General features: G+C 38.7%; 1 protein-coding gene and 1 non-coding gene across 4 annotated transcripts; both read left to right on the forward strand.

The window, feature by feature from the left end:
• Positions 1-6,469: 6,469 nt before the first annotated feature.
• Positions 6,470-6,551, forward strand: trnal-aag (transfer RNA leucine (anticodon AAG)). The gene has a single exon. It is a non-coding gene; the product is annotated as a tRNA-Leu (tRNA).
• Positions 6,552-8,576: 2,025 nt separating this feature from the next.
• Positions 8,577-20,294, forward strand: naa40 (N-alpha-acetyltransferase 40, NatD catalytic subunit). Of its 3 annotated transcripts, XM_067579204.1 has the most exons (9): positions 8,579-8,772; positions 8,906-8,965; positions 11,960-12,055; positions 14,079-14,131; positions 14,355-14,450; positions 15,015-15,173; positions 15,320-15,403; positions 15,907-15,984; positions 16,470-20,294. In XM_067579204.1, the coding sequence occupies exons 2-9, from the start codon at positions 8,960-8,962 to the stop codon at positions 16,615-16,617; spliced, it is 720 nt and encodes a 239-aa protein (XP_067435305.1). In that variant the 5' UTR covers positions 8,579-8,772; positions 8,906-8,959; the 3' UTR covers positions 16,618-20,294. The 3 variants fall into 3 exon arrangements, with proteins under 3 accessions (XP_067435306.1, XP_067435305.1, XP_067435304.1); XM_067579205.1 differs by lacking the exon at positions 16,470-20,294 and adding an exon at positions 16,236-16,448 and having other exon boundaries at positions 8,577-8,965; XM_067579203.1 differs by having other exon boundaries at positions 8,579-8,965.
• Positions 20,295-21,048: the final 754 nt, after the last annotated feature.

The raw sequence follows: 21,048 nt of genomic DNA on the forward strand, positions 1-21,048 counted from the left end.
GTGATGAAGCGCTTGATTGACTAAAGTGAAAGTAAACTTGAATTTTTTGGCTATTTGCCAAGTTTATCAACAAAAACATTTTCTTTCTATCCATTATCACTATCTCAAACATATATGTGTGTAATATTTAATAAGAATTTATATATTTCAAGTGGGATTGTAAAATTCTCTGAATATTAATACAGAGTTTTTTGTTTTTGTGTCTATGTGCACTAAAGTTCACATAGTGGAAAAAATGGAAGGGATCATCCTCTTGAGAGCATGATTGAATTCAATAAATTTGCTGCTGATTTGCCAAATAAAGTTTGGTTTGACTTGTGTACAAATGAATATTTTGGCCTAACTGAGGTACTATAGATGAAAGGTCAGGAAGTTGTCAATTAGACATGAATCCAAACAAACTGTCATCCTTTGGGGACCACGAATATTAGCCACAAACAATATCCTCGATATCTATCTTGTGAATCAAGCAAGAGTTGTACTCTTATCAGGTTGAAAATGTCTATGAATCAGCTTTAAGACTTTCAAATGAGGCTAAAACTCACAGCTGAAATCCAGAGCAATATGAATCTTTTAGGTTTTTTCATGTGTTGAGACAAACTTGGCTCACACTGCTTCACCACCAGATATAAAAGCTGTCAGGTCCATATTGTGGACACAGTTCAAATACAGTCAGCCATAAATCACTTCCAATTACTGCGCAGATATGGAAGTACCACTACAAGACACAGATAACAGACATTTTCAGGCCAAATGCATACATGCATTTCATCTCATGAGAATCTCCAGTAGTGGATTCCGGGTTTGTGTGTTGTAGCCTAATTCTGTGCTGCAGGACTCGCTGTGCTGAGAAAGGCCTCGTCCTCATCCTCCATTCTCTTCTGGTCCCTTCCACACTGCATCTGTTGATTCCTTCCCTCACCCTCCTCCCCTCTCCCTCTCTCCTACCCCCCTGCTTCCTCGCTCAACCCATTGCTTTCTCCTCTCCTCTCCCCTCCTCATCCTCATCGTCTCTAGTCTTTATCATCTTCCCCCTTTCATTCTTTCCTCTTCATCTCTCCTCCTCCTTTGCTCTCATCTGTCTTCCTGTTACATCTCCCTCCTCCTCCCTATAGCTGCTCTTTCTATCTATCTATCGGAAAGAACGCCGCACACACATTGCTGAGCTGTAAAGAGGGATCTGTGCGTGTGCGTGTGTGTGTGTGTATCAGTATATACTATACGTGTGGGTGGAGGTGGGAGGGGGGCATCCTGAATTTCATTATCCACTCCTGCCAGCACACACACACACTCACACACACACACACACACACACACACACATATGTATATATAAGACAAAGAGAGTTTCTGTCTGTAGGGTCTGGGTGGGTTTGTTATATATGATACGGTATATATGTTCCTTCAATGCATGTGAAGAAAGAGATGTATCTCAAGGACCAGCAGGCCTCTGTATCAACTCTCAGAGCCTCGTTGCGCCCCCTACTGACACATGAAATAAATAGTTCTTCTACTGAAGGCCAAGAGACAGATTCCCCCAAGACAAAAGACTGTAGGCGGGGTTTAGAGACGGGGCCATCTGTGTGATGGGGAGGGCTGCTCTATGTGTGTGTGTGTGTGTGTGAGTGTGTGAGAGAGAGACAGACAGAGAGAGAGAGAGAGAACCCCCTACACAAGGCCTTTATTTGCATTATGAAAAAGTGGCATTATGTAGGTGGCCATCTCATATCCCACCAAGCCACGAACTCACAGTCGTAGTCAGTGATGTATTGAGTCTGTATTTGTTCTGTTGACGTTGGCTTTACTTTCTCATTGTTGTCTCACTGCTCTATGTAAAATAATTATAATGAGGAGAAGAATTACAGAGTCAACCATTGCCCCTTTTCCTTTCCTTGTTTTTTTTGTTTGTTTGTTTTACCTTATTATATTATTTTAAGTTGTAACCTTTCAATTTGCCACAAACTTACACATTTGAAGCAGGTGACAAAATACATAAATTACCATTAAGCATCATTACTACACCAAAAAAGGAAATATGTCATGTTTTATACATTATATTAGCTATGCATCAGATATACTGTGTATTCATTTTGTCAAAAAGTGATTCACAGACAAATACAGGTGCAGTATGTTATCCTATATAGTGACGTTACTTATATTTGGGGTCAATTAAACCCCTGAAAGGTCAAACTCCTCATTAGATTTCTTATGAAACTGTTATATGAAACTTATTTGGGATTTGGAATAGGAAGTGCTGTGTAAACATGTACTGTCAGCACCAGTCACAGATACAGAGAATATAAAAATCCATTAAATTTAACCATGTTCTACAGCTGGTGTCTCTAAGACCCCAAATATATAACAATAACCTGAAACATGTCACTTCAAAGTCAGTTTTAGAAGCAATTCTGTTAAAATTAGATAAGTATCAAGAAGTCATGAAGTATAAAGCCAGTAAAACAATATTGAGGATGTTTTTTGAGCTGTTACACACGGCACTGGGACTCCACAAACAGAACATTTGGCTCATGAGAGAGGAAAATCTAAGTGGGTCTAAAATCTCAGCACAAATAAGAACTCAGACATTTAGTTGATTAACTAATCAGTAAATTATTCTGCAACCATTTTGATTATTGATTAATGGTTTCAGTCATTTTTAAAGCAAACATTTGCTTCTTCCAGCTTCCTAAATGTGAAGATCTGGTGCTTTTCTTTGTAATATATGAGAGTTATTTGAATATCTTTGGGTTTTTGGGTCAAACAAAACAAACAATTTGAATACGTCAGCTTGGGCTCTGAGACATTATGATGGATGTTTTTTGCACTATTTTCTGACATCTTGAGAAAATAATAATTGCACCTCTAGAGTAGAAGATGTACTGACCAGCAACATACCAAAGAAATATCACAATATTGCTGTAATGTTCCTTTAAAGGGTTAAGTCTGTGTTTCTGTACTCAATAGTGAGTTCCAGCTATAGTGACCTTGTCATACTTATCCTTTTGTCTCCCTGGGAACCACTCTGTGCTCCTATAATATTCCTATAGTGTACCTCTGATAAAGTATTCCTCTACATTTTTGTGTGTTGCACCTTATAAAAGAATATGCAGCTGTATGTTCTGTGCTGCAGGGTAAGTGAAGATACTGCAGCGTGTCCTTGTTTTACGCTTCACCAGCCAATTACTGTGCCTTTTTTTTTTTTTTTGCTAGACCAGGCATCAGGAGTAAAGGAATGCTCAAATGGAGGCAAAGGCAGTAAAAGTTCAAATAAAAACCTATATGTTCAATTACCATACTCATATTTTATCCTGTCTGGAGTCTTAATTCTAGGTTTGAAAGATATAAAAGGCTGCAACATCAATTGAGTGATTTTATACCTCATGACGCCACCTAGTGGTGACCGTTACAAACTGCTTCTTAAATCATTGTGGATATACCAGGAGCTGGTTTCAACCTCTGGGGTTCTTTAAAGATCATTTTAGTACCGGTGAGCCAGAGATGGGTCCCTCTTTGACCATAGAGTCCACATCTGAGAAATCTGAGTAACCTGTTTCACATATTATGTTTATATCTCACTAAAATTTTAGGATGGGAACTGAATGGAGACTTGAAATCTGCAGAAGTGGATCCCCGGGAACTCTTCATGTAACTACTACTGTAAATCCCCAAACCCCACTTCCCAAGCTGTTAAGGATATATTTGTAAAGTTAAATATAATCAGGGCTCTAGCCAGTATTTAAGAAATACTGGAGTCCAAGAATCCCCTCAAACCTCAGATATTTTGAAGATACCTAACAATTCTGTATGTTTTTCTACTACTTTGGATAATTTTTCATGCAGAATTCATTCTTTTTGGGTGTTAAATTCTTTACTCATTTGAAAACTTGTCCCACAGTTTCACTATGAGATGGTCCGTCAGGGATAAATGATGTTAATTGTCAAATTGTTCTATTTGTTCATACGTTTCTATAATTAACAGGACACACAGTCTAAAAAGTGTTGGTATATTCCATTCAAACGTGCACTTTGAATTATATTATAAACATATGTAATGTCTGTAGCTACAGCCCTGAATATTATCTACTGCAAATGACTGATAAACAACAAAATTAACAAAGCCTTAACTGTAATTAGCCTACAATATGATTCAAATGGTGACAAAATCTGTTACCTTTACTCATAATAGTTTTAACCTCTTTGCCTCAAAATCTGCCTAATATGGTGATAAAAGGAAAATCCACTCTAAAATAGAATTAACGTCATTTTTGTAATATGCAGCTCACTTTTATCGTTATGTGAGCTTCATATCGTTATCTCTCTTTGCTAAATGACAGAGAGTTTAGCACTAATGATGTAATCTAGAGACGGAGACAAACCCTGGAGCTGCTCCATCGACGATGAATAATGGAATAACTACTAGGACGCTTGATAGAGCGCATGGTGATTTTACCCACATACAGCTACATCGCCTGTTGTCTGTTCAGTTCAAGTTAAATTGGGTGTGAAGGCCTTTCTTTCACTGCAGACATTTTGACATGTCACAGTAGGAAAAGCACAGGTGTAAATAATGAAGTTAGTGATGGCAGAATTCCATTTAGCTGCTTCGGTTTCAGGTTGTATCGAGCTCTTGGTTGAGCTGGATCACACTGTCACACTGTCATGGCTACTTGAATTCAATGAAGCCATCATTAATGTTGTTAGTAACACCTGTGATTTTCCTACTATGACAAGTCAAAATGTCTGCTGTGAGAACGGCTGGTTATCTCAAATATTTTTTTTAACAGAGTCTGTCTCTAAAATAAAACAAACAATTGGTCAGAATATCTTGTTCTGCTGTAGTTCAGATGTGGATCTTCCTCACTGTGTCCATATTTAATAGTTTGCTCAAAGCCTCTGCAGGAGAGTAGTAAGAACATAAATCAGTACTTGCAGACAGATATGCACATACTGCCTATACACATCTTAGCAAACATACATGTCAACTGTAAATGCAAGAAATTCAGTCAAATACATAAATTGATAAACAATAAAAAACAAATAATTAAACAAATCTATATGTTACTTGACCCTGTAACAACTCCCATCCCCCCAGTTGTGGTGGAAAGTAACTAAGTACATTTACTCAAATACTGTACTGAAGTACAATTTTGAGGTAATTGCACTTTACTTGAGTATTTCCATTTGTTGCTACTTTATACTTCCACTGCACTACATTTCAGAGGGAAATATTGAACTTTCTGCTCCACTACATTTATTTGACAGTTTTAGTTACTTTTCAGATGAAGATTTGACACAATGGATAATATAACAAGCTTTTAAAATACAACACATTGTTAAAGATGAAACCAGTGGTTTCCAAACTTTTTTGGCTTTGACGTTTTACAAAAAGCATTGTGTAGTCGGGGTCACATTTTATATGTCTCGGAGCTGTTAACAGCTCCACCAAATAGTGATTTTTCCTTTTAAACTTCTCACATGGTTTCATTTCAATAAATGTTCAAATGATCAAATACTTCATCAAAAATCAAAGGTTAGAGGAAAAAGTTTAAAAAGCTGAAAACAGATTTGTGTATCAGAAATTTGTTTTTTCTTCTTTCTTCTCCCATTAATCGTCTTAGGAACCCTCAGATTTATGTAGTGACCCTTTGTAGGGGCCTGACCCCTAGGTTGGGAACCACTAGACTAAACTAGCTAACTGTATATAAAGTAGTTGAAACTAGCTCCACCTCCAACAGCTACAACAGTAACATGCTGCTTAAACACTGATGCTTCAGTATTAATAATCTAATGATGTCATATATAGTAATATATCGGTCAGAGGAACAAAACCACTACTTTTACTTCAATACTTTAACTACATCAAGCTGATAATACTCATGTAGTTTTACTTTTATATGCAGGACTTTTACTTGTAATTGAGTATTTTTACATTGCTGTATTACTTTTACTTAAGTAAAGGGTGTTAATATTTCTCCCACCACTGGTTTTCCATGTTTACATGTTTCATTTTTCATGTTCTTAACAGGTGACCTGTCATAAGATTTACAACGAGCAGCACATCTGAAAGAAATTATATTTAAATAAATGAGATTATGGTGAAATGTGATTAAAATTAGACTGCCGTTGGAATATAATTTAAGTTTCTGTGTTCCAAGATGCTCATTGAGCTTGTTGTAATCTAATTATTTTAATTGCATCACATATAACATCTCACTCCCGGCTCCCTGCACCGCTGATGGTTACAATAATATGTTATTTTATATGTCTTTATGATGGCTTCATAATAACATTTGGAATGTGAACGACTGCAGAGGTCAAAGGTGAAGTGTGGTGCGTTTCTTGACCCAGTCCAGCCCTCTGTCGTCACTTTCCAAACAAGGAAACCACATTCGCGCTAAAGTAGTGCTGCCTTCACTTGCTGTCGGAAATATTTACAGCAGATAGGCAACACGATGGCGCTCTCCACATGTGGTAGCGTGGCCGAGCGGTCTAAGGCGCTGGATTAAGGCTCCAGTCTCTTCGGGGGCGTGGGTTCGAATCCCACCGCTGCCAGGAACCTTTTCTGTAAACACCAGGTCTTAAACTATCTTCAACTTCTTAATCAAAGGACGTGGTTTGATATGTTATGCAGTTCGGATCAATGTAAGAAGCATGACCCTGACGCAGGGGCAGACATGAACGACCTCACAGGCTATACACTGGATAATTATAGATAATAGATAATTCAATATACCGTGTATATTGCTTCTTAAATGAATTCATTTTTAAAGTGGTGTCTACAATTAATGGTAAAAATTTGTGCCACAAATTTTTCGTAATATTTACTGTGAGAAATAACCCAAGTAAAAGGTTGCTCCTTTCTGTTTTTTGTTATCAGTTTTAAGAAATGTGCCTCTTTGTTTATGAAAAAGTGCCAGTTAGATGATTAAAAAAACGTTTTCTTCTTTGTTAAGAATATGATTATTGTTAGTTGAATGGTTTTGCATTACTATGTTTATTTTGTGTGTCTCTACTTTCCTTTTTGTTGGTATTGATGTGCTTTTTACTTTGACTTATTATCACATTTTTATCCTCACATATGATTCACTTTTGTTATCTGTGTCTATGTTGTTTGTAAAGTGCAACTGAACTAAACTCAGCTAAATTTTAATACATGAACAGAGCTGTTGGTTGAATTATCCATCAACAGTCGAGTTGTGGCTGTTTGTGACAATTTGGGAAAAAGTCAAATACAACACAAAAACCAGAGCTTTCACTCATTTTAGTGCATTCTCTGAGCAACATTTAGGACACAACTTAAAAATGATAAATATCGGAGTCATCTTTATCGGTCAAGTATGTTTACACATACAAGGAATTTGACTCCAGTTTAGTGGCTCTCAGTGTACTTACACAGAATAACAACACACGATCTTCAGATAAACACACAAGGAATGACAATATACAAGTGAAACCATTTCTGTAAACATGACAAACAGCGCAAAGAAGTGAATCAATCAAACTTTATTTGTACAGCATCTTTCATACAGGTTAGTACAGTTCAAAGTGCTTCACAGATTATATATATATATATATATATATATATATAAATTACTACTATAATAATAGCACTAATAATACAAGAGTAAAATAAAAACTAGATTTAAAAAATAGATAAAATAGATTAAAAAGACAAAACAAAGGCAAAAAATCATTAAGAGGACTAAAAATATAATATTAATAATAATAAAATAAGAGATGAAATAAAATACAAATTTTACAACATGGATATAATAAAATGTCTATCAATCATTCTTGATCAAAAGCCAGACTGAAGAGGAAGGTTTAAAGAGAAGAGTGCTGAGATAAATATTCAATGATTACATGTTATTAGATATGTTACTTTATATGCATATAGTAGGTAAAAGTAGGTAAATATGGTACTCCTTTGCACTTTACCCAGGCTACGTACTTAAAAGTACTTCAAAATGGAACAAAAAGGTTAACCCCTGAATAAATTTGATTTTTTAAATTTTAATTTTAATTTTTTACAACAAGTTTAAGAGCAGTCACTTTGTGTTTACTTTTCTCCAACGTTAGTTGCTAAAAATTGTGCTGCATTACTATGTTTATTTTGTGTGTCTCTTATTTTCCTTTTTTTGGTACTGGTGTTGTTGTTTTTTTTTTAATATTGCCAATACATGTTCTTACTACATGTCATTCACTTTTATTATCTGTGTTTATGTTGTTTGTAAAGTGCAACTGAACTAAACTTAATTTTACTACATGAGCTGCTTCCTAAAATATCCATCAACAGTCGAATTTGTGCCTGTTTTGTTTGTGACAAAAAAAATCAAATACACACAAAAATCAGAGCTTTTACCCACTTTAATGTTTTCTCTGATCAACATTTAGGAAACACACCTTTGTTAAAAATAATAAATATAGTACTCCTTTGCACTTTAACTAGGCCGTGTACTTAAAAGTACAATAAAATGTAACAAAAAGGGTTAACCCTTGAATAAAATATGATCTTTTTTCTTTACAAAAAGTTTGAGAGCAGTCGCTTTGTGTTGACGGTACTTTTCTTTTCCGTTTGGGGCTGAGTGGAGTCTGAGAAGTCGGAGCTCTGGAGGAGCACGTGAAGGCCTCATGGTTGGACGCGACGGAGAGAAGAGGAAAAGAAAAGAGCAAAGACGGGACCTGAAATAAATTCAGCCTCGCAGTCTTGGCGCCAATCCGACTAAAAGAGGAATAAAGCAGCTAAATATTTCCACAGACGTTTTAATCAGATGTGCGTCTAACTGCGGCTCCTCTCTCTCTCTCTACAGCCGTGGCTCGGTGCTGTAGTTAGCCAGCTAGCCGCGTTAGCACACCATCTATCTATCATTGTCATATTAATCTGGCCGCCTTCTCTCTGTCTGCAGTCACGATAATACTGATAACTCAGCAGCAGTGATCGATAACACACGGCCGCAAAAATGGGGGTGAGTTTGACGTGTTTTGCTTCATGAGGTGATACAATGAAAGGTGAATGCGTGATGGTGAGAAAGAAAGAAAGGAAGAAAGGAGAGGATGGTTGTAGCCGTAGGTGTTGGTTGGCTGCGTTAGCCGCAGATATTTGGCTTTTTCAGCATTATCACCGCATTGTCCTCGTCGCTGTGCTCAATTAACTTCCCCTTATGTGTGTGTTGAGATATTATTAACCTGCTAGCTGTGTAAGTCACTTAAAAATACCTATTTTTAATGACGGCCGCTTTGCTTAGCTGTGAATGCTAATCACTTTCTTGTGTACATTTTTTTTTTTTTTACCAAAGCAAGCCAGAGTGTGCTGTTGAAGCCCTACAGGATATAATACACTGGATAATGTGCTTGTCGGTTTCAGCCAGGCCTGGTCTGAGTTAGTTTCCACAACTTTTTATCTAACCACAGTCCCCCTTGTAAGCAGACTTGACTTTATCCTCCACTTTCACTCCAGATAAACCGATCCACGTGTTTCCACAGCACCAGCTCAGTCTGCAGCCTCTCTGTGCTTGGTACAGAGTTCATGCTCTCAGCTAAAAGTTGGCAATTCAATGCATTCCTTTCCCTTATTGCTACCTCTCCTTGTCCAGGTCTGGGTCTAATGAAGTGATTGAGCTAATGCCTGCTTGTTTGTCCATTGACATTGTTTTTTTATCCAAGAGGCATCAATGCACCATTTCTGCACTGTAAACACGCCACTGCAACCTTGATTAACATGCTGTAAGGTTTCCTGTGATGGGTACTGCCTTCTTGTCTGCATTCAAATGTGATACTGTGCAGTAAGGCTGCAACTTTCATTACCAGTTAATCTGCAGAGTTTTTGTTTGATTAATTGATTAGTCTTAATGTAAAAATGGTGAAAAATCCCCATCAGAATATCACAGAAGCCAAAGTGATGTCTTGAAATAGTCAGAAAGAATATTAAATTTACACTGATTGTAAAACAAATGCAGCCAATTCTCACATTTGAGAGGCTGAAACCAGAGACCTGTGCGGTTTTTCCACAAGGAAATTGTATTGTGGAGGTGGTAAACCACCCAGAACCTGATGCATCTTGTCACATGATCAATTTAGTGCGCAGATAATGGGCCTAAAGAACAGCCTCACTTACTAAATGTGTAGCTATTGCTGTGTGAAATTGCTCCCCTGCTTCTCCCCCCTGAAAGTTACTGTAGTTCTTCACCAAAGTGTTTTTTTTTCTTATAATGTCAGAGAAGGTGTGTTCTTTTTAATTTCAGGTGATGTGGCACACCTCCAGTATTTAACGCCATGAAAGTTGGTTCATTTCACCAGCAACAAACCCTAAAATTAACTCAAAGTGTCAAACCACTTGTGCCGAGAGCCAATAAGCATTAATTTTCTCTATAAGTTACAGATGTCGGTAATTAAACACATCTTTTTTAACAACTAATAGCGTGCTATTCTGGAGCATTCATACCAGCTTTTGAAGTGTGTGTGGTCTGGCTGTTGCAAAGGCATAGATGCAGTAATTTGTGTGAATTATTGCTGCACCAGTGCTGATACTAGCAGCGGACATCAAGCCAAGAGCAGACTAAATTAGAGTATTGGTGTCAGGATTTTTTCCGATACTATAATCCCACTCTGAGAGCAATATGAAACATGAGCGATCTAAACACTCCATCGGAAAAGCACTGATATGAATGTAAAAGCTCTTTCTAACCTGCTATTGATGTTTCTATACTCATAAGATTCTTTATTATATGTGTAACTGTTGCTAATGTACATCAGTGTTTGTTTGGCATGATTCATTCTTTTGTCTCACTTTGATTCTTGTGCGTGAAGTTTGTTCTGTTCTTGTGTCATAAAGTCTTTGTTATGTTGACGTGTGGCCCACACACACAGAAACACACAGTACTTCAGGACATTAATGTTTAAGGGGGTCTGCAAATGCATACATACACACATACATACAAGGCAGCTACAGTTTCTGCTTTATCCAGTTGTAACTAATTATACTGGCAGTGACAGAGATGTATTTGTGCATTCCTTTGACTTATTTTCCCTCCAGATTTAGGCTGAAGTTATGGCTCTAACAAGGGCTATTCATTGCATAAATTGTATTAACAAGAGGCAGACTCCCTCCAGACTGAATTGTAGTATTCATTTAGTTTCATTCACCGTTTGAATCGTTTGAAAGGGACGATGATTCACAAGCTAGTCTACCTTGTCCTTTAATCACACTCAGCTGAATAGCTAACAATTGCTCTGACTTTTTTCCCCCCCGTTTCAGCCAGTTATTAGACAAGCTCCTTATGCTGTGTAATTTTACCAAGTTTGAAATTTCCTTTCATTTAATCACTAGAGATTACAGACTTGATGTTTCTCATATCGGCGCTCGGTTAAAGACACAATGAAGAATGGCATCATATTTAATCAGAGCCAGCCAACACTAAATTATTCTTACAGCTCCACAGTGGATATCCACATGAAAAGGATCAGTTTAAATGTGTTATGTATTATATGAAATAAAGAAAAGGATTGATTAAGTGACACAAAAAAAAAGCACGCACACAAAAAAAAATCCTTAATAAATTAAATAAATGGATTACTACTGTTCTGTGTGTCTTGCTGGCTAACAAGTGAGGATGGATGAGGATTATGAAGTACAGACATCATTCTTCTATATGCAAGACTGCACTCATGTGTGTTTTATTGCATAGTTATAATTAATTGTCTGTCAGTGGGTGAGTGGTGCCCTGAGTGGGTGAATAAGGAGTCGTGGGGAATAAATAATGCAGTTCTGACACATCTGTCTCATTTCTTCTCCCTCTTTGCTTTCTTTTCCCCTTTTTCCCGTCCTTTTGCCCTCATCTACACGTGTCCTCTCTCCTCTCGATCCTCCTCCTCTTCCTTTACATTTCTCACCTGTTCCTTCATGTCCGCTGCCGCCTCCGCACATTTCCTCCATTCATCCCGTCCTCATTTCCTGTGTGCAGAGGAAGTCCAACCGAGCGAAGGAGAAGAAAGCCCGGCGTCTGGAAGAGAGGGCGGCTATGGACGCCGTCTGCGCTAAGGTGGACGCTGCCAATAAGGTGATTTTATTTTGACTGTGAGGAGAAGGCCAGGTGGAGGGTATTTTGGGGGGGGGGTTAAAATGATCAACAAAACAGAGGTTGAGGTGTTGGCTGCTTGCTGACTGCCACACAAATTGCAAATATGCGGCTTCATAGTTCTGACAGTCGATAATGGCATTGCTTTGTTGTTAAAAATAAATGTCCTCTCGGTGCTGTGAAGTGCTTCACATAAAAGCTTCCACCACTTGGCCCCTTTTCATGCTGTTGTAGGCTTTCCAGTGGATTCAGATTGTCGAGTTTGGCACTTAAAATCTGAATTGTGAGCTGTAATTTCTTTTTTTTTTTTTTCTTCTCCCCAATCCTCTGTTCAGTTAAAGTCATACATTTTCTTCCATTGAAAGCTGGGAATGTCCCGTCTGCCCTAATTACACCCGTAATTGATATGCACATGGCAGGAAAAGCCAAATACACTGCCATATGTTTCTTTATGCATAATTAATCAGCATTATTAAAACCTACCCGTGAAGTAGAACACACACTCACACACACAGCAGACAGCTCCCGCAGCTCAGAGGTGGGCTACAGCAACATAGGCTGAGGTGGGAGAACTGTGTAGTAAAGCTTACGGGAGCCTAGAGGAGAACAAAACTCACACGCTTTGTTAAGAGCCGAGCCGTAGAGGCTTCCTCAACGAGCTCTCAACAGGCCTGGCTGGGCTTATTACTTTTCTGTGTCACTTTGTCCCAAAATGGGGCGCCCTGTGCTGCACGCTGCTCTCTCTCTCTCTCTCTCTCTCTCTCTCTCTCTCTCTCTCTCTCTCTCTCTATCTCTCTCTCCCCCGCCCCGTCCCACTGTTGACGCGCCACCTGAGAAGGAATGCAAGAAATTCTCCCAAAGTCACATTTATTTTTGTTTATATTCTTGCCAACAGTAATGAATTCTGACTCGGACTATTGTCTCATATAAACAAATAGTCCATTCATTGCTAAGATTTTTAACCTGATTCTGGTAGGTTTCCCTCGCTCCTAATATAGGAGGGGCATAGATGTATTACATTACAGGGACAAAGGGGTCCTACACAAGAGCTTCTGTCATAAACAACCGTTTTTTTTTTTATCTTGATCCTTTAATATCGAGCGTCTGCTGATACCAAGACTGAACTGATATTTATTTGTATCATATTTTCGTTCAGTTTTACCCAAATTCAGCTGCACAGTTTACATGTCTGTACCCAAGGGCCCAGTGTTATTATAACTGACTAATGGTGCTATAATGCTAATAGCCCTGTAATTTTCCTGCCTGTATGGCTCTGATTGAGCTATTTAGGAAGGGATACTTATCTTAGTAATACAGTCTCTTTTGCTGACTGGTTTTGGGGACGTTCACAAGTGTTCTCGACTGGTTTGATTTTTGAAGGAACAGAACGAAGGGGAATTCATTATTATGTAATCTTCTGATTATTGCCTCTTATGGTGATGGCTTCAGATATCTTGTTTTATCCAACCAACAGTTCAAAGCAACCCGACAATATTTAGTTTATTATCATACGAGACAAAGAAAAGCAGAAAGTCCTCATATTTAAGAGACTGGAACAAGTAAATGTTTGGCATTCTTAGCCACACTGTGACTGAAGGGATGGCGACGTTGGTTGGTTCAGACTGAAATATGTCAACAGCTATTGGATGGATTGCCATGAAACTTTATACAGATGTTCATTGTTCCCAGATGATGAATCCTAACGACTTTGGTGATCCCCCGCTCGCACCGCTATGAGGTTGACGTTTTTGTTTTTCGAGTGAAACGTCTCAACAGCTATTAAATGGATGTTTCAGCTCCACAGTAATGATCTCTCTTTAGAAGTTGAAAATCAAAACAGAGGTGAACTTAAAGCCACAGTATCTTTAGAAAAACAACATGTGCGCAATAAAAAATCCAACAGCGACGTGCTGAGACTTGAGCCTGGAAGGGGAGGGGGGAAGACAGTTGATCATTTTGTATTTTCGAAAGCCTCAAAAGTTAATTTTGCCTCTTCTTCTCACAGCTTGATGACCCACTGGCTGCCTTCCCAGCCTTCAAAAAGTACGACAGAAACGGGTACGTATTGTTGTTCAAGTCTTATAAAGGACTTATTCAGTCATTTCATGAACAGCATACTTGTTTCATTTCCTACACAGAGGGGAGAGTTGTTGAAAAAAAGAACTGTACTGGTGGTATTTTAGCTTCTATCTCTTCCTCCTTGTTACTTTCCCTCGCTCTCATTCAGCATGCATACACTCGTACTCTATTATTGACCCTGTTATCTTGTCCTCTCGTACAGGCTGAACCTGCAGATAGAGTGCAAGAGAGTGACCTCCCTCAACCCGCTGTCTGTGGAGTGGGCCTTCGAACTCACCAGAGCCAACATGCAGACACTGTAAGACATCCGTTCTGCTCTCGTAGTTCAGGAACACAGTGACCCCGTCTTTTATAGATATGAACGGACAGATTCACATAGATATGATTGGTAGATTACAGCTAAAAACGAGAGGGGGGGGGGGGGGGGGAGAAGAAGAAGTGCAGACGAGCCAGAAATTCTTTTTGTGTGCAGCAGAATTGGAAAGCGACATCAAACAGCTACCAAAGATGTGCATCAGTGTTTTTTTTTTTTTTTACCCAGCAGCTGTAAATGAGGATGAATTAGACACACGGAGGAGCGTGTGGAAAGGAGAGCCGTGGTAGAAGCTGAGAAGTAACGCAGACCGATTTGAGATAGAGGGCGAGAAATGACGACAATTTATCTTCTCTCCGTTTGCCAGAACTCGAGCGGTGTTCAATTTGGCAAACGGGTGCAGTCGGTTGAAACTTTAATTTGTTCCATTTAGAAAACACATCCTTTTTTTAGAGCGGGCCTAATGACGGGTGAGAAATGTGAGGGTGAAACGAGCGCGCGGGGGGTCTCGTTCGAGCTGACCCAATTTTCTTTGCCGCCGTGCCGTAGGTATGAGCAGAGCGAGTGGGGCTGGAAGGAGAGGGAAAAGAGGGAGGAGATGAACGACGAGAGAGCGTGGTACCTGCTGGCCCGCGACGGCGACTCCGCCCCCGTGGCCTTCTCTCACTTCCGGTTCGACGTGGAGTGTGGGGAGGAGGTACTATATTGGTAAGACGCCGATCCCTGAGTTTGTACATTCCTAGCTGTTGCTTTTATTTTCAACGGTAAGGTGGAATGAAGCTTTTTTTTTACAATATGACCCTGCTAGTCCATCCGAACTCTGTCTGGTCTAACGTGTTGTCTCGACTCTCCAGCTATGAGGTGCAGTTAGAGAGCAGAGTGCGGAGGAAAGGGCTCGGCAAGTTCCTCATCCAGATACTACAGCTCATCGCTAACAGGTAAAAACAACAGCCGCCGTTATGACTGTGTGTGAAATTCAGATGCCTTTGGGGCCCGGGGTGTGAACAAACAATCAAGTGACACTTTTGTCATTTTGTCATATAACTACTTTAAACTACACAGTGTCACACTACTGTTGAGCTTGACTTAAAGGATTAGGCTGCTGTTATTCTATATTTAACTTATTGTCAACAAATCCGATGTTAATCCATCTGTGGCACTCAGCCCCAAACCAATTGTTTCCTACTGAAGACATAAGTCTTTGTAAACGGGTCACAAATGGTTTAATTTTTTATTTTTGAAGGCTGGATGTTGTAGTTTCAGTAAATGTGACTCAAACAGGAGTAAATAGTGAATTTGTTTGGGACTATTTTATACACATTTGGTAGTTTCAGGGGATTTGTTGACAAAAAAGAAAACATAGAATATTTCCTGCCTTAAAGCAGTTGTGAAAATGAGGTAAAAGTTTTTTTTTTATTTATTTCTTGCTCTTTCTGTCCAGTACACAGATGAAGAAAGTGATGCTGACAGTTTTTAAACACAACCACGGGGCTTATCAGTTCTTCAGAGAAGCTTTACAGTGAGTATACTGACTCTGCAATTGATTTACTTTTCAGAGATGGAGATAAACTTTAAACAGAAGTAACATGATTAGTTTTTTAAGGGCTTTGTGAATGTGAACTCTGAGTGTGATCGAAGGTGAAAAATTGTAATCTCCATGCTTCTAGAGAGCTAAAATTTCTGCATATGAAAGAGAAGGCAAACATGAGGGAGACTGTGATTGAACGTACAGATTTGCAATTTGTCCAAAACACATTTTTTGTCTTCTAGAACAGTGGTTCCAAACCTGTGGGTCAGGACCCCCACAGGGGGTCGCAAGTTCAGTGTGAAGGGTTGCAAGATGATGAACAGAATATGAAAGCAGAAAAAGACAAATAACCGCTTCACAAAATTATTTACATTTTTCCTCCGACCTGCTTCGTCCTTTTTAACGAACCCCTATCTCTCTCTCTCTCTCTCTCTCTATCTCTCTCTATCTCTCTCTATCTCTCTCCACCCCTCCAGGTTTGAGATCGACGAGACCTCGCCGAGCATGTCTGGCTGCTGCGGCGACGACTGCTCTTACGAGATCCTGAGCCGGCGGACCAAACACGGCGAGGCCTCGGTGGGACACACCCACGGGGGCGGGCACTGCGGCGGCTGCTGCCACTGATCCACCGCAGCGACCTCCGCCGATTGGTTAAAAGCCAGCAACTTTCATGGCTGTGTGTGAAAGCTTGAGCTGCCTGCTACTTGGCGGGCGTTTTGAGTTTGAATGGCCGTCTCTGTGGCCGTTAAAAATGAACCAATGGTGGAAATGCGCCATACCTGGTTACAGATATTAATGTTGCATTATGGATTGAGATTTATGTGTCTTTTGTGTGTTCCTGCTACAAAAGCAGTATGCAGTGTGAGCTTTCACACATAGCTCCTGTTTTTTTTTTTTGTTTTTTTAAATTTTTTTCCTACTTCTTGGTTCAATGTCCAAGCTATCTTTTCCCCCATTCTCTCATCCCAATTAATGACTATTAGTGGTTCCCAGTAAAGAACAAGCTAAACATTGCCGACATTCTCTACCACTGCAATGAACCTCATCCCATCCTGCTCTCATCTCCTGATGTGCTATACTGTATTGAATCATTCTGCAGTGCTTAACATGGGTTGCTGGCCCGGGGCTGTTTTTATAGAAACTCAGTGTCTCCAGTCAGGATCTCTCAAGGCTGAGACAGAATTTATCTGAGGTAGTAAATTCTTCTAAATTGATAAATCATGCCCTAACTCAAATCACCATGGATACTAAGCAGATAAGAAAGGGTTTATAGAGTTAGCCAGTTTCTGTAATACAGCTCCTGATCACACTCCTGAGACTACAAGCTTGTTTCACTGAACCAGGCTCCAAGATCAGGCTGATAGACTCAGTTATGTGTCCCTTAAAAAAAAAAAAAACAGTGGGAGAGCCCCTGCTGCACCATAACATTATCTGTTATAATGCAAGTTATATGCACATGCGGCTTGTAGGTTATTTTTGTAATGAAAGCACTGCAGCTAGCAGCAACTGCACTGTTTTGAACCACGTTGGCTCGTGATACTACTGTTACATGATTACAGTACACTATAAGCACTACCAATCTATTATATTCTGTTATATTCAGGTGATGTCTAACTGTAGACCTCTCCCTGCTTTTATTTTATTTCTTTTACTTACGAGACAAGATGTCAGAGATTGCCTTTTTTCTTGATTATGCATTCTCTTTTCTCCCAGTGGAATTAGTAAAAAAAAAAAAAAAAAAAAAAATCATACTTGTCTCATCATCTGTTGCTGTAAAATCTGCATCCAAATAATTCCAGTACGACCCCGTCGCTCATTCAGCTGCTTTAGCCTCCACCCGTGTTTCCTTATCAGAGGTACAACTGAAAACAGTTTTCCGCTTCTTTTGAAAAACGCATCAAAACGCTTCATTTGCTCATTTTTTCCACTCTTTGTCTCCATCTTTTCCTCGTTTCTGTGCTTACAAACACAAATGGGAGATTCGCTTGCTTCAGTTCTGTAACAAAAAAAACCAAAACAAAACAAAAAGCATCCTCCTTTCCTTTCTCCTGTTCTTCGTGTCTCAGTTCTCCCTCCATGTCCTAAAGACACTGAATGATGACAGCAGACCCGTTTATGTTTCTCTCACCCTCAGTCACCTTTGTAAAGTTGCATCACTCCCGCTTTGTTCTCTTCGTTTCCAAGAGGTACTGATGAAAAACCAGTCGATGTTGACGCTACTTTCAACTGTATTTAAAAACTACTAAAACCATCCTCCATCCCTCTTCTATATTTTGTTAGCATGAGCAAATCATATTGATTTCACAGGGATGAGGACTGGTAGAAGTCACCACTTCATTATGTACAGTGGCCGTCATTAATCTGGAAGATGATGAAAGCTATTAACTTGGAGGCAGGAACATGGATGGATTAATGGTGGAAGTTATTGCAGAGTACTGGAGGTGTTTTTTTTTTTAATGGATGTTGCTCTTTTTTTTTTTTTTTCTCCTCAGTAATCACCTGTTTTCCCAGCCCACCGTCATTAGTTTGCATGGCAAGACTCAAAAAAATTAAATTAACCTCATAATCTAAATGAAGATCACACAACAGCGATGTTGCTTCTGAACGTTAGCTGCACTGTTTGAACGCGTGTCTAAAATCCTCATGCGTGTCTGACGGCGTGACTTTAATATTTCACACAGTTGAACATCAGTGTGTGGGTTCAGATGTTTGTGAAAGGAGGAGTCGTGTGAAGTTTGAAGCCAACGTTTCTTCAAAGCATCTCGGCACAAAGTCATTACTGTCAGATTTGAGTAATGGTGAAAAAAATGACTGCCAAGATGCTTTTAGGTCCCGCTGAGGATTTTAGAGACCACATTACTAGTTAATCTAGGCTGCTGTAACCACTTGGGTCTTGTTGAATCCATATCTGTTTACAAAACCTTCAGGGTATCTTTAGAGTGCTAGTAGACTGGGTTAGACTTAGAAACCACCATAAAACCCTTAATTCCAGGACTTTAGTCAGTTTCTTCAGATTTCACGTGTGGGCTGGAGGGGTGAAAAGATATCCCTTGACACTACTGTGGATGGGTTTTTTTTTTAAAACAGGTTATATAAAGGCTTGACTCGAGATTTCAAACAGATAGACGCCTGGTTAAAGTATGTGAAACAGGGGAGATTGAAATGTGAAGTTGACGGACACTTTGTTTATTATGCGATTTCCTACACGGGAACAAGGATGTATTAGCAACAAAACAAAACAAGAAAAAAAGCCCTCTTGGATGATCTTGGGGTGAAAGTTTCTGGTTGTTTCCAGTTTCTGAGTAAATACAAAAAAAAAAAAAGAGAAATGGTCCAACTATTCAGCACCAGAAGAAGACATACTGCATTGTGTTTCATGCTTGGTTGAACAATGATCATGAACAAGAACAATTAAATAACATATTGCTCGTTTTTAGTTCTAGACTACCTTCTGATAAGTACAGTAATTCATTTTTTACTGCATAGGTTACAATAAAAAGAGGATGTTGTACATAGTGGTAGTTTATCAACTGACTGACAGTCTCTCTCTCTCAGGTTAATCAAACGTAATCAAACCTCATCTGTTTTACTTAACAGCCATGTTGTCAGTTCTGTTTGCTGGATCAGATTGTTCCACTGTGTGACCTAGAGTCGGTTTTTGTTCGTGTGTCATTTTAATGAAAGAAACTCTGATTTGATAAACCTTTAAAAGAATTCTTTTAACATTAACAGGACGCTACTTTTCAGGAGGCGCTTCTAGCTTTTCTGATAAATTGCAGTAAAAGGAAAAAGGCTCCTGAACTCCTGTAAATTTTGCATGGAAGTGAAACTTGACACAAAGTGTGAACTGACTCTAGATCAGTGCTCAGTGGTCACATTCGATCCAGACAGGTGGGCTGTCTTTAAAGGAGGCTCATTGAAGTGAAAATGCTTTTGTGAAAATATCTTAAGTTGGAAAATGAGCCTAAACTTAACCAATTTATTTTAAGTCAGTGAGTTCTTATATTTTAGAAAATGGTTACATACCCGCACCAATCACAGATCCTTCTCTTGGTCTTTTCTCTATGTATATATATAAGCTGTTGTGGATCCATCTTCATTTTCATTTCTAGGCCTTTTACAGGTAAAAACACTTTTTTAAACATGATGTGAAATTTAAAAAAAAACAAAAAACTCCATGTTTGAGAGTGAGTGTTAGAGTCCTGTCCATAAACGACAATGAAAGGGAAAACTAAGTCATTCTGCCTTGTCAGTGTTTTATTTGTATGTTACAAATAAAGGAAAGTTGTTTGACTTTTCAAGAGCTGCCCCTTGTCTTTTATTATTTATTTGATCTTTCATTTCCTTATCGAGGAAATAATAATACATGTCATTTATAGAAGGCTGTTCAAGTTACTCAAAGACGCTTTAATCAGAAGATAAAAGACATACAAAATCTATATGTGAAATACACTGAAAGAGAAATGAAGAGAAAAATATGGAAGCTGGTTTCTGCCTAGAAAGAAGTAACATAGATAAAAAGTTAGTAATGTAAGTCAAAATTATGATATTAAGTCAATAGTTTGACTTATTAAGTAAAAAGTATGTTATAGTATGTCAAAATTATGAGTTAGGAAAGAGAGTAATAGTTTTGACTTACTATCTAATAAATTTGATATATCATGAGTGAATGAATGATTTTTTTATTCAAGTGTCCAACCATCTCACGGCTCATCCCTCTTGGGAATGTAAGACACCTATTTTTAAGCATGCATGTTTATAACACAACAGCTTCCAGCTGTGCTGCTGGTCACAAATTAATCAAAAGGAGTCACACCAAATCCACAACACCAACAGAAAAAAACCCAAACAAACAAAAAACAAACCCAAAATATAGCAAAGAAAAATAGTAATAACAATGAGCAACATCCAAAATAATCATCCATCTCTTACAGATACAAGGTTTTCTTCCTGAACACCCATGCATCAATAAGTTGCCAATTTAAAAGTCTCTTCTTCAAACAACCATTTCAGTCTTGTGAGAAGTGTTTCATCTTTTTATTCTTTTTTTTTGGT

Source organism: Thunnus thynnus, chromosome 22, assembly GCF_963924715.1.
Source record: "Thunnus thynnus chromosome 22, fThuThy2.1, whole genome shotgun sequence".
Classification (NCBI taxonomy): Eukaryota; Metazoa; Chordata; class Actinopteri; order Scombriformes; family Scombridae; genus Thunnus; species Thunnus thynnus.

Bases quoted from the DNA above. Each gene is read 5' to 3' on its own strand.
- naa40 (XM_067579203.1), top strand. The intron at 12,056-14,078 runs GTGATTTTATTT...TTCTTCTCACAG, and splicing joins AGGTGGACGCTGCCAATAAG to CTTGATGACCCACTGGCTGC. The intron at 15,174-15,319 runs GTAAGACGCCGA...TCGACTCTCCAG, and splicing joins GGGGAGGAGGTACTATATTG to CTATGAGGTGCAGTTAGAGA.